Source organism: Stegodyphus dumicola, chromosome 5 (assembly GCF_044657685.1).
Source record: "Stegodyphus dumicola isolate Sdum_Otavi_A_Nest chromosome 5, ASM4465768v1".
Lineage (NCBI taxonomy): Eukaryota > Metazoa > Arthropoda > Arachnida > Araneae > Eresidae > Stegodyphus > Stegodyphus dumicola.
In genome coordinates, this window is record NC_140772.1 from 106695455 (window position 1) to 106714359 (window position 18905).

The 18905-nt window shown below is 33.7% G+C and overlaps 1 protein-coding gene across 1 annotated transcript in view; it reads right to left on the reverse strand.

The window, feature by feature from the left end:
- The window catches only part of LOC118193605 (uncharacterized), a 69673-nt gene that overhangs the window by 5499 nt on the left and 45269 nt on the right, over positions 1–18905 (reverse strand). Inside the window, exon 4 of the mRNA XM_085816347.1 lies at positions 16345–16392. Coding sequence (XP_085672473.1) covers positions 16345–16392 — 48 coding nt within the window. The remainder of the gene's footprint in view (positions 1–16344; positions 16393–18905) is intronic.

An 18905-nucleotide genomic window follows, 5' to 3' on the forward strand; every position in this document is an offset into this window, starting at 1 on the left:
AGAGATTTTTATAAGGATCCATCCCCATATACCTACTACAAATCTGTGACAGTAGAATACTGTAAGCTGAGGATTCTAAAATCAATAAAACTCCGTCTACAAGACGAGACATATCTCCGATCAATCCGATCAAGGCTCCTGACAGATATATAGCCTTAGAGCATTTCGTCTACAGAAGAAAAATTTATTACTAAGCTTTTCTGAGTTACATCGCCAATCAGAGGAGATAATGTGATTTGCCCATTATGAGACCTCCATCAACCTCATAACAATGGTAATAATTTTCAAATTTGTAATATCTTCAGTTTTAAGGAGAAAATTTTTGAATAAGTTGTAATAATATAAATAACAGGAGTATAAACAGAAGGCTAAACTAAAGACAGAAAGTAAAAGCGATTAAAAATGCCAATGAAAATGCAAAATACGAAAAATAAATGACAATTGTAAATTAAAAAGAAATAAAATTAATGAAGAGCGTAAAGGAAAAAAATTGATTACGACATGTAAGGCATACATATATAAGATATAATAAATTATTATGACTATGTTAAAAATAATTAGCAACCTCAAAATTAACTATTTTAAATTTGGTGTTCTTCTCCCTAAATTCCTCTGTTCTCCCAATGCACGGCGCAATGAAATTCGAGATCTTTCCAAATTACGTAACACTACTTGAAAAAGGTAACTAAAACCAAAATTAACCAATCACGGCTTAGATTCACATATGCACTTATGCAGTATAAATACTGCTTCGCGAGAAACTATGCTTCTTTTTTCCTGACTTCTGCCATGCAAACAACTGTGCGCCGTTATGCTTCCCTACTTGAAATGACGTCGTATCTTTTTTCTGTTACATAAAAATTTATTGTATTCGACGATGCTTGAAAAGTAATTTGTTAAGAGATGATTTAAAATGTGTAAAAATAAAGATGGTGATTCGCCGAAATTAGTTTTAACGTCTTCTTCATGCCTTCACCTGCGCCTTAAGTATCACATTTTAAGAGTCGGTAGGATGTGTACCTGTGCTTTATCGAAGTGTTATCATCGAAATTTTGGCTACGATTGTGAAAGAGAATTAGTGAATTAAGGCCTTCTTATACTAATCTTCAAGATATCTACGGCTCAGTCAATCTATGTGAGCAACCTGGAATCAGCAAGTCAGCTACACCGAATCGCACCAAAACAAGTGTGTTACAAGTTTTAATTGTTTATTCTTTGAAATTTAATCCAGCATATGAGGTGATTTAATAAGTGGAACGTAATTCAACAGCAATATGAAAATGTTAAGAAAAAATCGAATCAGATTTGCTGCGAGTGCTTAAAAATGAAATCTAGTGCCAGCCGTTCAAAATTAAACCAGCATTTGTTTATAGTAAAATGACGAGTGTTTTCAGAGTGCCAACTGAAAGTTCAGAGTGCTCTTAAGGTTATAGAACTGCATATATTGAGTCGGCTCTTATGCGAATAAGTTATGAACTTCTTTCGCCAGTTACAGGATTAAAATTGAAGTAGGTGCCAGAAAATTATTTTCATTTTTGCTTTTGAGTAATTGAATCTACATTAGGAACTGATATTTTTCTTAATAAATCGGATATTAAAAAATGTAGCACTGCGATATGAAAAAATATAATTTTATGATCTTAGAAATTTAAATTCTAATATTTTAGTAAAGTAAGGAATTGTTAGATTTTCAATTATTTTTAAGGAAGGCTGTTGAAATAAATAATTATATTTTTGAATTTTTGTTGAAAATCTTCAATACTAATTTTATAATTATTCTAAAAATGAAGTAGATATAAAAAATAAGTGAAATTAGTACAGATAACTAAAATGAAATTATGGTAAATGCATGTTAAAATTTATGGCTGACTGTATGTTAAGTATAGAGTATGTTGAGAGAGTACTGTTTCGGAAACAGAGGCCTGTTTTTAACCTCTGTACAGTTGCTCCTTTTACCCTCTTCATATAAGATAATGCTGAAGGCTGTCATTTTATGAGTGTACTTTTTTATATATTATTATTATTATTATTATTATTATTATTATTATTATTGTGCTTGTTTTGTTATGGAATGTATGAGTGCAGTTCACAAAGGCGAGTTACCTTACGCAAGTAACTACCTAGGCATCCCTGGATCACTGGTGCAGATCACACTGGTTAGTTTAAGAGGATAGCCCTAATGATGAAAACGTTTGTTTAGAAGTACTGCGGGGCCTTGCAAATGAAAGATAATAACGGTGAAACCATAATTTCCGAAAATGTTACTCCTATTATATTTATGGTGTTAAAATATAATTTATCAATATGGAAATTAGTATCATAAATATTTGTGTATTACATTTAATTAAAAGCAATGATTAGGTAAAAGGTTTCATTTGTGATACTCTGTAATAACAAGAACCTTCCCTGAAGAATTATGATTGTGTGAACTTTCAGGAAAAAAAAAAAAAAAATAAATTAAAAAAAAAAAATTTAGACTGAAATGCTGAAAAATTGCTGAAAAATTTAAAAGCACTCTAAAATTTAAATTAAAAAAAATTGATATTCAAAATTTATACTTTATTTATTTAATTAATGATGTTCATCAAAATTTTATGATTTACGTTTTTCTTCAATCGCTACTGCTTTAATATTTTTCCTCTAAAAGGCTTCTCTATCTCTAAGGCTTTTTCTCTTGAATGAGGGAGAATATGTAAGATATATTAAAATAATACGGTTGTGTTAAGAAATAATTGGCAAACTTAAAATTAACTATTCTAAATTTGGTGTTCTCCCCCCCTCAAATTTCTCTGTTCACCCAAATTAGAAATCTTTCCAAATTACATAACACGGCTTGGAAAAAAATAACTAAAACTAAAATTAAGCAATCACGGCTTAGACTAACATATGCACCTTACACAGTATAAATACTGCTTCGCGAAGAACCACGTTCCTTTTTTCCTGACTTCTTCCATGCAAACGCCGCTATGCTTCCCTGCTTGAAATGACGCCGTATCTTTTTCCTGTTACATCGAAACTAACTGTATTCGACGATGATGGAAAAGTAATTTGTTTGTCAAAAAGATGATTTGAAATGTGTAAAAATGAAGACGGTGATTCGCTGAAATTAGTTTTGTTAACGTCTTCTTCATGCCTCACCTACGTCCTAAAATAATACATACACATACATATATATATAAGCTATATATTATATAGTTACTATATTATAACTTAGTCTTAACATGTAGCTAGCATTGTGTGTATATATATATATATATATATATATGTATAAATATATATATATATATATATATAAAAATTGTAGTAAGCTCGCCTAAAAGTTACCAAGAGCTGCTGCTCCAAAAGGTTCAACACGTTTTAAAAAAATTAATACATATGAAAATCAAACCATTAGACATGTAAAACATTAAAAAAACAGAAACAGATAAAAAGTAAGCGGAAAATGGTAAATTAGCCCAATTCGACTTCCAAACTGGCTTTTCAAGGGAAATTTCATTAATTTGAATGTCGAATCAAGCTAACCCCATTACACGTTTCGCCGAAACAGACAATTGAAACTTTTTCGCTAAAATTTTTTTTAAAATTTAGACAAAGTGTCTTGGAAATTTTAATAGTCTCAATTCTCTGTTCCAATTTCCCGACGCGTTCGCACAGAATGACACATTAAAGTGTTAAAATATGTTAAACAATACCTAAACTTCCTAAATCTAGACTAAAATCAAAATTAAAATAAAAATAAAAACGAAAATAAATAGCGATGAGCTATTAGTCCTAAAAATACAAAAACATACGGGCTGGGCCTGCAAGCTTAAAGATTAACAATTTAATTTTTAAATTATAGATTTTAGAAATCTGTAATGAAATCCTGCAATTAAAATAAAATAAAACAGAAATTAAATAGATTAATTTCGGTCTTAATAGACACGTCTGCCTCAAAAAATTCAATAATGATCTTGATAAATTTATTATTTTAGCTAGTAATAGATCCAATTTACCCGCTACAACTTTTCTTGAATGGAAAGCTGCGCTTATTAAAGAATTTTAACGTTTGCTGTTCAAGGCACCTTGTTTCAACTCTTTACACAATAAAAAACGCCTGGAGGATCTAATTCAAAAATTGCAAAATCACTTTAACCTCACGAAGATTGACAAAGCAAGCACGAATTTTAGTATTATTTGACAACAATTCTACTACAACCTTCTGCATAAAGAGTTAAATAACACCTGCACTTACCAAAAAATAACTACCAGTGCTCAGATTCTTCTCAATAAATTTAAAGCACTCCATAAAAGACTAAAAATACAACCGCAGAAATATAACAACAGGTTTGCAAATCTCTATGCTTTACCGAAATTTCATAAGTCTCCAATTAAATTCAAGTTCACAGCGACACAGAAAGAATTGCAGGCATTTTTCTACAAGTTTTAAGAGGGACAGCTTCGCATCGCCACAGGTCAGTTTTGTTTCTTTTGTTACAACTTTTTCTTGGTCTTAGCAAGACCCACTTAGTTTGTTCTCATCTTAATATTTGTGTTATTTTATTTTAATTACAGGTTTTCATTACAGATTTCTAAAATCTATAATTTAAAAATTAAATTGTTAATCTTTAAGCTTGCAGGCCCAGCCCGTATGTTTTTGTATTTTTAGGACTAATAGCTCATCGCTATTTATTTTCGTTTTCATTTTGATTTTAATTTTGATTTTAGTCTAGATTTAGGAAGTTTAGGTATTGTTTAACATATTTTAACACCTTAATGTTTCATTCTGTGCGGACGCTTCGGGAAATTGGACCAGAGAATTGAGACTATTAAAATTTCCAAGACACTTTGTCTAAATTTTAAAAAATTTTTAGCGAAAAATTTCAATTGTCTGTTTCGGCGAAACGCGTAATGAGGTTAGCCTGATTCGACATTCAAATTAATGAAATTTCCCTTGAAAAGCCAGTTTGGAAGTCGAATTGGGCTAATTTACCATTTTCTGCTTACTTTTTATCTGTTTCTGTTTTTTTTAATGTTTTACATGTCTAATGGTTTGATTTTCATATGTATTAATTTTTTTAAAACGTGTTGAACCTTTTGGAGCAGCAGCTCTTGGTAACTTTTAGGCGAGCTTACTACAATTTTTATATTTTACTTATTTTGCAAAATATTGCGCAAGATGTTTTCTAGACCAATTTTTTTTTCTTTTAAATTATAATTACTACTTTGCTTGACATATTATTTCTTTTTCGCAGCTTTTAGCGCAAAAAAGTGTCAGTAAGTTCTGATATATTCAGTTTTTTAGGTTTTTGAGCTTTAGCTTATAAGTTGTCGGGAGCTGTTAACAGTTCCACTTTCACGATAGGTTAGTCTTCCTCCCAAAAAACACTGTAAAGCAGGCTAGCTCCCTCTTTACTTTCAATCACTGGCTCAGCTAAATAACATAGAAATAATTAAATGAAGCAACCAGCTTTGAAAAACCTGTAAGGCTAATGCTACTCCGCTTCCTTCTACTGCAAGTAAAACACAATCACTTTGAAAGACTTACAATTGCATCTACCAAATCACCTGTAAAGAATGTTCTCTCACGTATATAGGTCAAACAAAAAACTCTCTCAACCTCAGAATTAATAACCATAGATCTCATATCAAAAGATTTAAAAATAAAAACAATAATAGCACCAAAGATCATCAGCTTACAGCTATTCTTGAACATTATAATCTACATAATTTTGATCACATAGAAATTAACGTGCTTGATATTGTTCCAAACACCAAACTTCGACTGTTTAAGGAATCGATTTACATACTTCAAAATAAGTCACTTTATCCTTACGGACTGAATGCATATCTCAGTAATACCACCAATAGACAGCACGAGATCTCTATATATATGGACAATTCAGATTTTTTAGCACTACTACTACCAGAGGAATTAGAGGAGGTGATACCAAAAACAAAAAAATTTTTTTGGTCACAAGATCTGAAATTAATTATTCGCAATCTTAATTCCTACCTTGGACATAAAGAATTCGCAAAAAATGCCATAAAACTTCTTCATACCTTTAAGAATACTACCTTTTGGAATCTGATAAAAACAGTGAATCAACCTTCTCAATGCTTCAAAATAGTCAAGGATCCGATTATAGACTTCTGCAATTTTAAACTAAAAAACAGTAATTTTTTTTCACAAAAAACTTTTTTGTACTATTCAGTTCAAACACCCTTCTTACGACAAGTTCAAAATACCCAGCATTTTAAAAAAATATCAGCACTTGCTTCCTGACCAACCACTCCAGATTAAACCCTGTTTTAAATTTGAAAAAACCTTAGGTCAACTAGTTATCAACCACCACGTTATAAAAGATCACAGCAAATGTAACTGCCAAATGACTGTCTACAAAAAATATGTCGATCCTTTCCACCAACATATTGTTACAGGAGATCTTAATATTGTTGAAGATATTGAATTACGTAACCTATTGCAACTTGGCACCAAATTTCGTCCTACTTTCGGTCTTAATAGACACGTCTGCCTCAAACAATTCAATAATGATCTTGATAAATTTATTATTTTAGCTAGTAATAGATCCAATTTACCCACTACAACTTTTCTTGAATGGAAAGCTGCACGTATTAAAGAATTTCAACGTTTGCTGTTCAAGGCACCTTGTTTCAACTCTTTACACAATAAAAAACGCCTGGAGGATCTAATTCAAAAATTACAAAATCACTTTATCATCACGAAGATTGACAAAGCAAGCACCAATTTTAGTATTATTTGACAACAATTCTACTACAACCTTCTGCATAAAGAGTTAAATAACACCTGCACTTACCAAAAAATAACTACCAGTGCTCAGATTCTGCTCAATAAATTTAAAGCACTCCATAAAAGACTAAAAATACAACCCCAGAAATATAACAACAGGTTTGCAAATCTCTATGCCTTACCGAAATTTCATAAGTCTCCAATTAAATTCAGGTTCATAGCGAATAGTACAAAAAGTTATCTCTAAGAAATAGATTATTTCTTTGCACAAAAACTTCGTATGATACGTGACCTAAACAATAACTATGATTTTGAGTGTTTGCATTGCAACTGGATGATCTCTAGTAATGAACTAGTTCTTAAAACTATGAATTCACTTAAAATAGAACATATCCAATGCTACGACTTTGAAAACCTTTATACATCTCTACCACTCGAAGAAATATTTACAAGTTTACTTGCTCTTCCAGATTTATTTCCACAAATTTCTACCATTCTCAGCAACGAAAAATGGCAGCTATTCCTTACCAGCGTACTCTTCAATAATTTTATTCAATTTGACAATAACATCTATAAACAAGTACAGGGTATCCCTATGGGCGCAAATTTTTCAACTTCAGTATGTGAATTATTCCTGTTTACTAAAGAATTGACCTATGTACGTTCACTCAGTACGGAAGAACGTCTGTTTTTCCAACACATCTATAGATATATTGATGATGTCATTGCGTTTAATAACTACAACAAAATAGAAATAGCTAATATCTACCCTGCTTGCTTAAACTTAATAAAACCAATACAGTACAGCATAATGTAGTCTACCTTGATTTACATATTATAGATTACCATTTTATTAAAGTTTACGACAAAAGAAGAGAATTTAATTTTTCCACACTTAAATTAACTAACTGGAATTCAAATATTTCCAAAAGAGTCATACCCAACACAATTTATTCACAGCTACTTAGAATAAAAAGAATTTGCAATACTGCGGAACGCTTTCAAGAAGAAATACTATACTTCGTAACTATTTTAAAAAGTAACCTAATGCCTCATAAAATGATTAAAAATTCCCTTACAAAAGCTAGCATTAGCCTTACCTATTTTTAGATTTTTTCAATTAGATAATGATTTTTTATGCCTAAAGCTACGGACGGTTTAAGAAGGATGACTAATTCAGAGAATCTATTGTAAAAATGTACAGATAATTCTTGTTTATTCATTCTCTTTCCTCCAAAATTTTGGCACTTTAATCTTAAATACTATTGTGTACATTCTTTTAAATTTCTATAATGGCCAATTTTACTACTTTTATTAACAAATCGGGCTTTTTTCGTTTTTCATAGTAGCTTGATCGCCCGCTAGCTTGAAGAATTACGACTTTTTTAACAAATGACTGTTTTTTCCTTTTACTCTTGCTTTAATGGCCAAGTTTTTATAGTTTTAGCTGAATTAGCCATTTTCACTTAGAAAAATTTTTTTTTCCATCCTACTACAAGCCAAGCGCCATTTTTGAGATCTTTACACGTTTTTCCGAGGTTTCCGGCCCCCTTCGATAACAGGAGACGATTTGCAGATAACGAAAATCTCTTCGTATTGGCTAAATGCCCACAGAACTTCGCTCCCCCTACATACGTCATCCGAATGAAAGACACAGAAAGAATTGCAGGCATTTTTCTACAAGTTTTAAGAGGGACAGCTTCGCATCGCCACAGGTCAGTTTTGTTTCTTTTGTTACAACTTTTTCTTGGTCTTAGCAAGACCCACTTAGTTTGTTCTCATCTTAATTTTTGTTTTATTTTATTTTAATTACAGGTTTTCATTACAGATTTCTAAAATCTATAATTTAAAAATTAAATTGTTAATCTTTAAGCTTGCAGGCCCAGCCCGTATGTTTTTGTATTTTTAGGACTAATAGCTCATAGCTATTTATTTTCATTTTTATTTTTATTTTAATTTTGATTTTAGTCTAGATTTAGGAAGTTTAGGTATTGTTTAACATATTTTAACACCTTAATGTGTCATTCTGTGCGGACGCGTCGGGAAATTGGAACAGAGAATTGAGACTATTATAATTTCCAAGACACTTTGTCTAAATTTTAAAAAATATTTTAGCGAAAAAGTTTCAATTGTCTGTTTCGGCGAAACGCGTAATGGGGTTAGCTTGATTCGACATTCAAATTAATGAAATTTCCCTTGAAAAGCCAGTTTGGAAGTCGAATTGGGCTAATTTACCATTTTCCGCTTACCTTTTAATCCGTTTCTGTTTTTTTAATGTTTTACATGTCTAATGGTTTGATTTTCATATGTATTAATTTTTTTAAAACGTGTTGAACCTTTTGGAGCAGCAGCTCTTGGTAACTTCTAGGCAAGCTTACTACAATTTTTATATTTTACTTATTTTGCAGCATATTGCGCAAGATGTTTTCTAGGCCAAAATTGTTTTTTTTTAATTATAATTATTACTTTGCTTGATATATATATATATGTATCATAGTGCAAGCTGCATATCATAGTATAAGCTGCATACTAAAACTAAGTTACGCGAAGACTTTAAACTTTACCTGCTATCTTCCTTTTCGACTGCTTACGCCAGAATTCGTTTAAAATGTATTTCTTCTCGCCTTGGCCCATTAGAATTTTAAGCTGCCATTTTGTTTCACCTCGTGTTCTCTCCTCCCAGTTTTTTATGGCAGCCCTGTTTGAACAGCAACCTATTCATTCCTTAGAAATCTCTTTCAGCAATACCTCTAATACTGGACCATCTTTTCCAGCCACGCTACCGAGGAAGCAAACACGCTTTATATTACAAGATAGCTTTTTACATCCCCGTTTTTCTACAGCTTAAAAGAATTTTATAGAATATGGCAACTTGGCCCTTTTCCCCAAAGTTTAAGCATCACAAAAACCATTTTTCTGCTAACAAGCAAGTTGCAGATGTAGTTCCATTTTTCTTTTTTTCAATTTTAAAGTCTCTTTTAATTTAATTTTAAATATCTGTTTTGGAAAAATTCTTTCGTTGGTAGCAAGTTGAGAATTTGAAGTTATTTGTAATTAAGTTTCATTTAATAAATGACATTGTTTATCCCTTTACCGCGCACTCTCCTTTAAAGTCAAAATTTCAACAAGAAAACTTGGAGGCTGTCTTGTTAGGCCTAAATGAGTATGCAGGTATAAATTTGTAAAGATTGCACTTACCGTTTTGATTCTGTGGGCTTTTCTATTAGCCAGAACACTGCGCCACCAGAGCTCTAAAAAGTGTATTTAAGCGAGTATCGTAGTGAAGCGGCTAAATGAGTAGAAGCTTTTGCATATCAAAGGAAAACACTGTAATATACCTATGTAGCAGATTTAGAATTACCCAGGGTGCACCACAGGACAGCCTGTTACACTACACCTCATCGGTTTCCAAAAAATATTCTTAGTCGTATGAGATTTTTTGCGAAATAATAAGACAAAATAATTACAGTTACTGTATATATATATATATAAACGGTGTTTATAATTAAGCTTGAAATTTGCGAGCAGTCTGTAGAAAAAAAACTATGCAGCAGAATTTCATGACAATTGGGTAATGGCAGAATGAAATGATGGGAATTTTATCGAGTGAGAAAAATAATGTGTTTCAAAAACCAACACTAGATCGTGTTGTGGAATGTAAACTATTGGCATATGCAAATGTAACCATAGTAATCCTGTAAGCGCATAGCAAACTTATAAAGACGGCTAAAAGAGGCGAACCGCAGAACTGGTAACGTCGCACTTCGCACGATAAACCAGTAATCGTCTTAAACTGTCTAATTTATTTGCAGTCATACTCGTTTCTAAGTCGAGGAAGATGACGTTGACTCTTCAGGAACCTGCTTTACTGGTGAAATTGTTTTACCAAAACGGAGACTGTGCTACCGAAGCTTTGCGGAAATTTCGGTCTTTGGGGAAGCGGTTAAGAAAGGGCCAATCACTAGTCAAGGACTAACAAACATGATTGGGAAATTTGAAGCAACTGAAACATTGGGAATTCAGCCAGGAAGGGGACGAAAGTGTGTTTGAGCACAGGTAAGTGGATGATGTAGCGATGCAAGTGGAGGAAGACAGATCGCAAACCATCGGCAGCACTAATGTTCGGCTTATTGCAGCATCTGTTTACCAACTTCGTTCCACGTTTTATAAGATTCTTCAAAAGGTCTTATTCTGCTACCCCTAGAATTTGTCGCTAGTGCAGCAGCTCTTACCAAATGATCTGGATGTCTACAAACTTTTACCCTGAGGTTTCTTGCGCAAGTTGAGCTCCAGGATGAATGACCATGGAACATTTTGTGGATCGAAGAGGCTCACTTTCATATGAAAGGTGCTGTTAACACGCACAACTGTCTATTTGTACTGCTACAAACCCACATCAATTCTTACAAATTCCATTACACTCTTCGCATGTAACGAAAACAGGTTATATGGCCGGCTTTACTGCAACTTTCATTGTGGGTACGATTTTTTTTCGAAGAGCACAGCGCCGCTAGCCCTATAACATGCACCGTTACCGGTCAACTATACGCTTCATTATTAGAGAAATGCGTTATTCCGGGTCTTCAAGCAAGGCGATTTGATACAACTACAGCGTTTATGCAGATGGTGCTCCTGAACACATCGCCCGTCGTGTACAACAAATGCTCCGCCGCCATTTCGGTGAAGACAGAATCATCAGCCGGCAATTTCCTAAAGCTTGACTTTGAGGAAGCGGCCTTGCGGATCCCCTTGAATCCTTGCGACTTTTAGCTGTGGAGATATCTCAAGGCCATGGTCTACCGTGGCATAGTTCATGCTGCTTTCAACAGTCGAACGTGCCATTTTACGCTTTCAGATGGTAGCAGAGAACGGTAGACATCATATCGAGCATGTTTTGTAAACATTTGTAGATTATTTATATGTTCTCAATAAAGATATGATACGCCACCTAGGGGTGGTTTTTGAAACTCATTGTTTTTTCTTTCCTCAATAAAATTCCCATCATTTCATTCTGCCATTAACCAATCTTCGTGCTATTCCGCGGTATAGTTTTTTCTACAGACTGCTCGCAAATTTCAAGTTTAATTGTGGACACCCTGTATATCTATCTATATATACAAAAATATTTATTATCCTCTTCATGAAATCTAGTGCAAGCCGTTCTTGCCTTCATGAAATTTTTCAAAGTACGTTACATGTTTTTGGCAAAAACACAAATCAACATTGCATGCTTTGCACATGAATCTTGTTTTATGCGGCTTCGTTTTCGTGGTACAGTACCCACGTTGCCTGCGCGTACTATTCACCAGCATGTATTCGTACCGCTTACAGGCGGAAACCTTTACTTTAAAACTTGGGAAGTATTTTCGAGTCTTCGTCTCTTCAACGTAGTTATTTCTAATTGCTTCATGCCACAGAGGGAATACAGAAATTTAGGCGGAATTCTTTGGCTGTTTATATTTCGCCCCCAATTAGCATTTTTATAGTATGTAGCTGCTAATTACAACTACATTTAGGAAATGGAAGCATATGGGATGCCACGACTTCATTCCCCAAGACAGGGAAAAACAGAAAAAGGGAGCAGAGATGTTTTTTCTCGTCATCGTCTTCAGCTACGTAATAAGATATGAGCTGGTGGCGCAGTGTTTCCGTTGATGAAACACCTAATTTTGTTCAACAGCTCATCCTATGTTTACTGTATAAATAATTTAAAATAATATAGAATGAATAGTTTAGAGTACAGACAACGATATAAAATCAAAAATCTTTTAAATAATCTTTTTCGTACGAGAAAAAATGTACAAAATTTCTTGTACATATGAGGATTTTAAATAAGAGGTGACAGCTGAAAATGACGGATTGTCTTGTGTGGTGGTGCCATGGATGATTTAAAAGGGAAGTTAAAAGTAAATGGTAAACCTGTTTTCATTCATGTTTAATTGAACTTAACGGTTTGAGAAGTTAAGTTGGGTGTTCGTTGTAGGGAAATACTGAGCAACAAAGGGTTATAGGACTAATTCGCACGTTTTTCATAAACTATTAATTTGAATAACGTTTTCAAATATTTTGTGTACAGATTTCCTAGGTTTTTACTATTTGACAGAATTTTTGTTTAACTTCGATTTTCAATGAAGATTTTTTTTTTTTTTTTTTTTTTGTATTACTTTTTAAATATTTGCAACTTAATAGTCGAAAGTCGAAGACACGTCAGGCTAATTTCTTTCCATTTTGAGACATGAAAAAATATTATTTAACATTTTTGAACTAATAGTTAATAGAGATAGGGATCTCGAAATGGCAGGAAGAATAAGACGTGTATTTGGCACTCATTAATTATCCAAGTTTAATGTTTTAAATAATTTCCCCTTGAAAAGTTCTATTTGAAACACTAAGCAGATGATTAATAATAGTTTTTACTTCTTTCTCCTATTGTATTATTTGACACTTTTCTTTAGTTTAAAAAGGTTATCAGATTGCACATCTAAAAAAAAAGCTCTTTATATTTAAAACATTAATTAAGCTGCGCAAAAAAATCTATATAAAAATTCTTAAATACACTCTGTATTATCGCTCTGGGAGCTCGCAAGCCCGCTCTTCCGCATAATTCAGAAAGCAGAATAAGGGTGAACACCTGCTATTGGTTAAAAGATAGCAGAAGATCTACCAGGAAGATGAAAATCTCTTTACATAACTGTAATCCTAGATAACTTGATTTCGTATAAATGGAGCTCTGCAATTTTAAATGGACAATGAAGTTCCATTCAAAACTGCTACAAAAGGTTACAAATAACAAACATTATAAATGTTGTAACATTTGATCCTTTCTCCGAGTAGAATATTGTTACGAATTTTATATATAGATAGGTGATTTTAGTGTAATCATTTGTGAAATTCTTGTATTTTGCTACGTAGTGTAACAAAAAAAAAATCTAAAGAGACGAGCTATGCCGGATATAATGTAATACACTCTTAGACAACAACAACAACAACAAAAAAAAAAAAAAAAAAAAAGTGCACCAAGGAGTTATCCGAATGGGGCGAAAATCGGTAGAAGTAATGCACATGTACAGAAAAACAAATGATTACAGTTTGAGAAAAATTGGATGATTTATTGAAGTGATAGAGCTTCACAAAGTGAAAAAGTCAGTAACGCATTTGTCCACCTCTGGCCCTTATGCAAGCAGTTATTCGGTTTGGCATCGATTGATAGAGGTTGCAGATGTCCTCCTGAGGGATATCGTGCTAAATTCTGGCCAACTGGCGCGTTAGATCGTCAACATCCCCAGCTGGTTGGAGGGCCCTGCCCATAATGCTCCAAACGTGCTCAATAGGAGAGAGAACCGGCGACCTTGCTGGCCAAGGTCTTGCTTGCAAGCACTAAGGCGAGCAGTAGAAACATGTGCAGTGGGGGGGGGCGGGCATTATCTTGCTGAAATGTAAGCCCAGGGTGGGATGACATGAAGGGCAACACAACGGGCCTTAGAACGTCGTCGACGTACCGCTGTGCTGTAAGGTTGCGACGGATGACAACCAAAGAGGTCCTACTATGAAATGAAATGGCACGCCAGACCATCACTCCTGGTTGTCGGCCTGTCTCCCGGAAGACAGTCATGTTGGTATCACGCCGCTGCCCGGTGCGTCTCCAGACTCGCCTTCGCTGGTCATCGGGGCTCAGTTCAAAGCAGGAGTCATCACTGAAGACTACCATCACTCCTGGTTGTCGGCCTGTCTCCCGGAAGACAGTCATGTTGGTATCACGCCGCTGCCCGGTGCGTCTCCAGACTCGCCTTCGCTGGTCATCGGGGCTCAGTTCAAAGCAGGAGTCATCACTGAAGACTACCAGTGCGAATGAGCCCTACACCACTGCAAAAGGGCTTGACGTTGTACAGAGATCAATGGTAGTCGGCGCAAGGGGCGCCGTGACCTCAGCCCCCTTTCTGTGAGCCGTTTATGTATGATCCTTGCGGTCACTGAAGTACTAGTTGCACGTACAGTTGATGATAATGAGCATTTGGGGCTGTGAGTGCCGCTCTAATGATTGCTCGGTCTTCACGTTCTGTCGTTTCTCTAGACCTACCGCTTCCTTCTTGACGCTGTGTGCGGCCATGGTTCCTGCCAACATCGTCTAATAGTGGCATCGCTCCTGCTCAAATGTCGAGCTATTCGCCGATAAGACCGACCGGCTTCTTTGAACCCAACTACACGACCTCTCTCAAATTCTGACATCTGCGCATATCGTTCGCTCACATGTATGCGAGGCATAGTTACTGTCTACCAGAGTAGACGGAATGAAATTCGTGAAGAATTTTGACCTGGAATCGTAATTTCTCTTCTTAAATATCCTGCCAGTTGCGCAGATCAGATGCGCTGTAACGACAACCGTTCATTCATTAGCAGCCAAAATGTAAAATTTTGCATTTGCCTTCGAAACCTGTAGGCATAACAATTTGTGTCCAGTTTGCTTTATATCTTCTCGGTACGTAATGGTGCGTCGTTTTTTTTTTTTTTTTTTTTTTTTTTTTTTTTTTTCCCTAAGAGTGTATGTAAGAATACATGAGGCAATTCCATTTAACATTGAGTAAATGGGTAATTTGGCAAGATATCGCCAAGCTAACAACACTTTTGTTGACTTATGTTGTCACCAAATCTGGCGAGAAATAGCCAAAAGTCGCCAAATTGGGCTACCATTTGGCCCGTTCCCTGTATCACTGTAACAGAAATTGTAACTGAATAAATGGAATTGATCACTATAGTAGCTGCAATCGTAATTCGACCCTCATATTGCTTTCCAGTAATTTCGAGAAGCAGAAGGTACTAGAAATATCTCGGCAACCGGTTGAACATTATATAAGGCCGGAAAGAGCATCTTCTCTCAGTTATTTTTGTTGAGAGATGTTAGTTCAACTTGAAGAGAGATATCTTTGGGCTAGTTATCTCTTTAGTTACGCTTTACATTGCGTTTCGTTTAACGATTTTAGTAGTCTGAAATGTAACTACTAAGTACTAGTATAATAAATATTATACTACTATTAACAAGCAATATAAATCCTTTCTCCGTGTAGAATATTAACAATGCAATATTTCTGTAATTCTGCTTGCAACACTCTCAGCTTAATTAGCTAATTTAGTAATATTTGTGCATAAGAATTACATTGAATAGTTTTGCAAAAATATTTTTTTTTAATTTTACAATATTTGTCTAGAGCACCACGTTTATCATTTTATCTAATGATAAGATGTATGTAGCTTGACACAAACTGTATTTTTGCTTTAACTACATGATTTTAAAGTGGAAAGATAAAGATCTATTATGTGTTGATGTCCAAAATTCATACCAATTTACATACTGAGCCCGTAATTGACACAAACACAGTAATCGCCTTATCATTTTTACTGCGAGCAGTGATGTTGAAAATGGGATTTCTTAAATGATTTTCTAGGTACAGTAACTGACCAAACATTTTCTGGTATTTTCACATAATGTTTTTTTGCAAAACTCAGAAATTTATTAGTTATGGTGCATTTTCTGATAGCTACTAATAACAATAATACGTGGTATCTTATTAAGAAAATTTGTGCAGAAGGATACTTACGGACATGTGATCAACGTACATTACTAAAAAGTGGTCCATAAGATTCTCCTATGAAAGAAATAAAAATTTTATTAATTAAAACATAAAATTAAAGATTTTCGAAATTTATGAAATTGAGACAAACATGCTGTTGAGATTTACCATTTATTATACAGAATTTTCATAATTTATTTTTATACAAAGCTGAAAATACTTTCACAAATCTTACTGTTATTTCTTCAAAAGCCAATAAAATGACACTTTAAATTTTTCAAGAACTTCGTAAAAAGTAACACGAAAACGTTCAAAGGACTATTTGATTATCATAGTTTCAGGATCATTAAATGCTAATAGAAGATAGTTGCGTTGAAACAATTGCTTTTCTACCTGCTACGTTTGTTAATATTTTAATTAGTTTCCTTTTTTCAGAAATATTTGTGCATAAGAATAATATAAAACAGTTTTGCAAATTTTTTCTTTCTTTTTTATTTTTTTATTTTACATTATATGCATAGAGCACCATGTTTATCAATTTATCTAATGTGATAAGATGTATGTAGCTTAACACAAACTGTATTTTTGCTTTAACTACATTATTTTAATTTGGAAAGATAAAGATCTATTATGTGCTGATATCCAAAATTCATACCAATTTACATACTGAGCCCTTAATTGACACAAACAGAGTAATTGCCTTATCATTTTTACTGCGAGCAGTGATGTTGAAAATGGGATTTCTTAAATGATTTTCTAGGTACAGTAACTGACCAAATATTTTCTGGTATTTTCACATAATAGTTTTTTGCAAAACTCAGAAATTTATTAGTTATGGTGCATTTTCTGATAGCTACTAATAACGATAATACGTGGCACCTTATTAAGAAAATTCTCCACGAATTTTTAGAATGCTGCATTTAGAATTTAGTGACATTTTTGAAAAAGATCATCGATTAATACTGAGCGATTTGGCTTGACCAAAAACCGACGTTCAAGCTCATATCACCAGGTATTATGTACGTCAGAGTTCTGAGCAAATCCCGGATCTATCAGTGTAAATATTAAGCTCATCCTCTTTTGGCTCAGTCTTACAGTATTCCAATGGGATTCTATTCTTGGGACGAATTAAACTCATATCTAGAGTTTTAAAAACGCAAGTAGTAATGATATAATCGTCAATTACATGCATATCCAATCTGCTAGTTCTTAATAAAAATGTTTTAAGTAAAAGTTGTATTGCAGTGTGAGGGGCGGAATGCCAGCTAATAGCCATGCCACCTCTGTTGGAACAGTCCTAAAAAATCTTGTGTTCGTCAGCAGCCAACTCTTCTAGCTGGAATCTAATTTTAATCTAATCTGTTACATCTCCGATACTCGTGTTCCGTAAGCCCCAGTACTGCAGAATATAATTTGTAAAATAACATTATCAAAGATCTTTCGTAATGTGGTGCTTCTGTGAGCAGAATCGCGCCTGGCAAGCTTCTGTTATAAAACTGCAGAATCAAATCACTTTTCCTACGTGCATATTTAAAATGTTCAACAAAGTAATTACATTATCGAAAAATACCCTCCAAAATTTCAAATCCTTAATTAGTTCAATTTTGTTTTCATTATAAAAAAGACGAAGTTTCCTTACGCTTTTACCTCCCGTGGGGAAAAATAGACCCTTGATTTTCTTAAATTTGAACTCTTAATCACTATTCCTTTCTCCAACTATTAGAGAACAAATATATTTACAGCCTCTTTAAATTTTTTATCCAGCCTATCCAGGAAGAATTCTGACCCAACAAGCTTTAAGTAGTTGGCATAACAAAGCATTCCTACATGATTGGAAACTCCTTACTAAGTAATTCATTAATAACAATGTTACAAAGCAGTGGAGGCTCTGCATGAACTCTGAGGACAACCTCTCTTCACTTCATATAATTTATCATTCTCCTTATCTTTTATAGAAAACAAAACATTTCTTTCTTCAAAACAGTTTTGTAGAAGTTTAAAAATATCAAAAGGAAGTCTTAATAAAATTTTTAAAAGTATGTTTCAATTTACTCAAGCTTTTTCAGTGTCTAAGGAGACAGCGACCACATGAAACGATTTTCTCTTTTCTCGAATAAAATTTATAAAACCATATAATGCATCATCGGCAGAGTAGCTCGATACAAATTCATATTGTCTCGATATAATTTGATGTCATAAAGCCCTTTTTTGTACATAATTGTTTGAAACCTTTGCCAAGAATTTTAACAAACCAACTGGTCTATATTTTCCATCTTCTGTCACAATTAGGACATCTCTCCCAATCTTCCACACCTTTAGGAAAAATATGATATTTAAAACATTCATTGTATAAAAGAACTCTATAATCAGAATAAAAATGAAACATTCTTTTCACGATGGTGGCTCTAATTCCATTTGTACCTGGTTCACTTCTAATTCTCAATTGATTCACCATCTGGATCTCTTGTTTCAAAAATTCTTCCCCGGGATAACAACAATATTCTTCTAATTTCACATCTTTTATATAATTCATCTCAGAGCAATTATCCTCATCATATGTGTATAAAACGTTCCTTATTATCATTTCC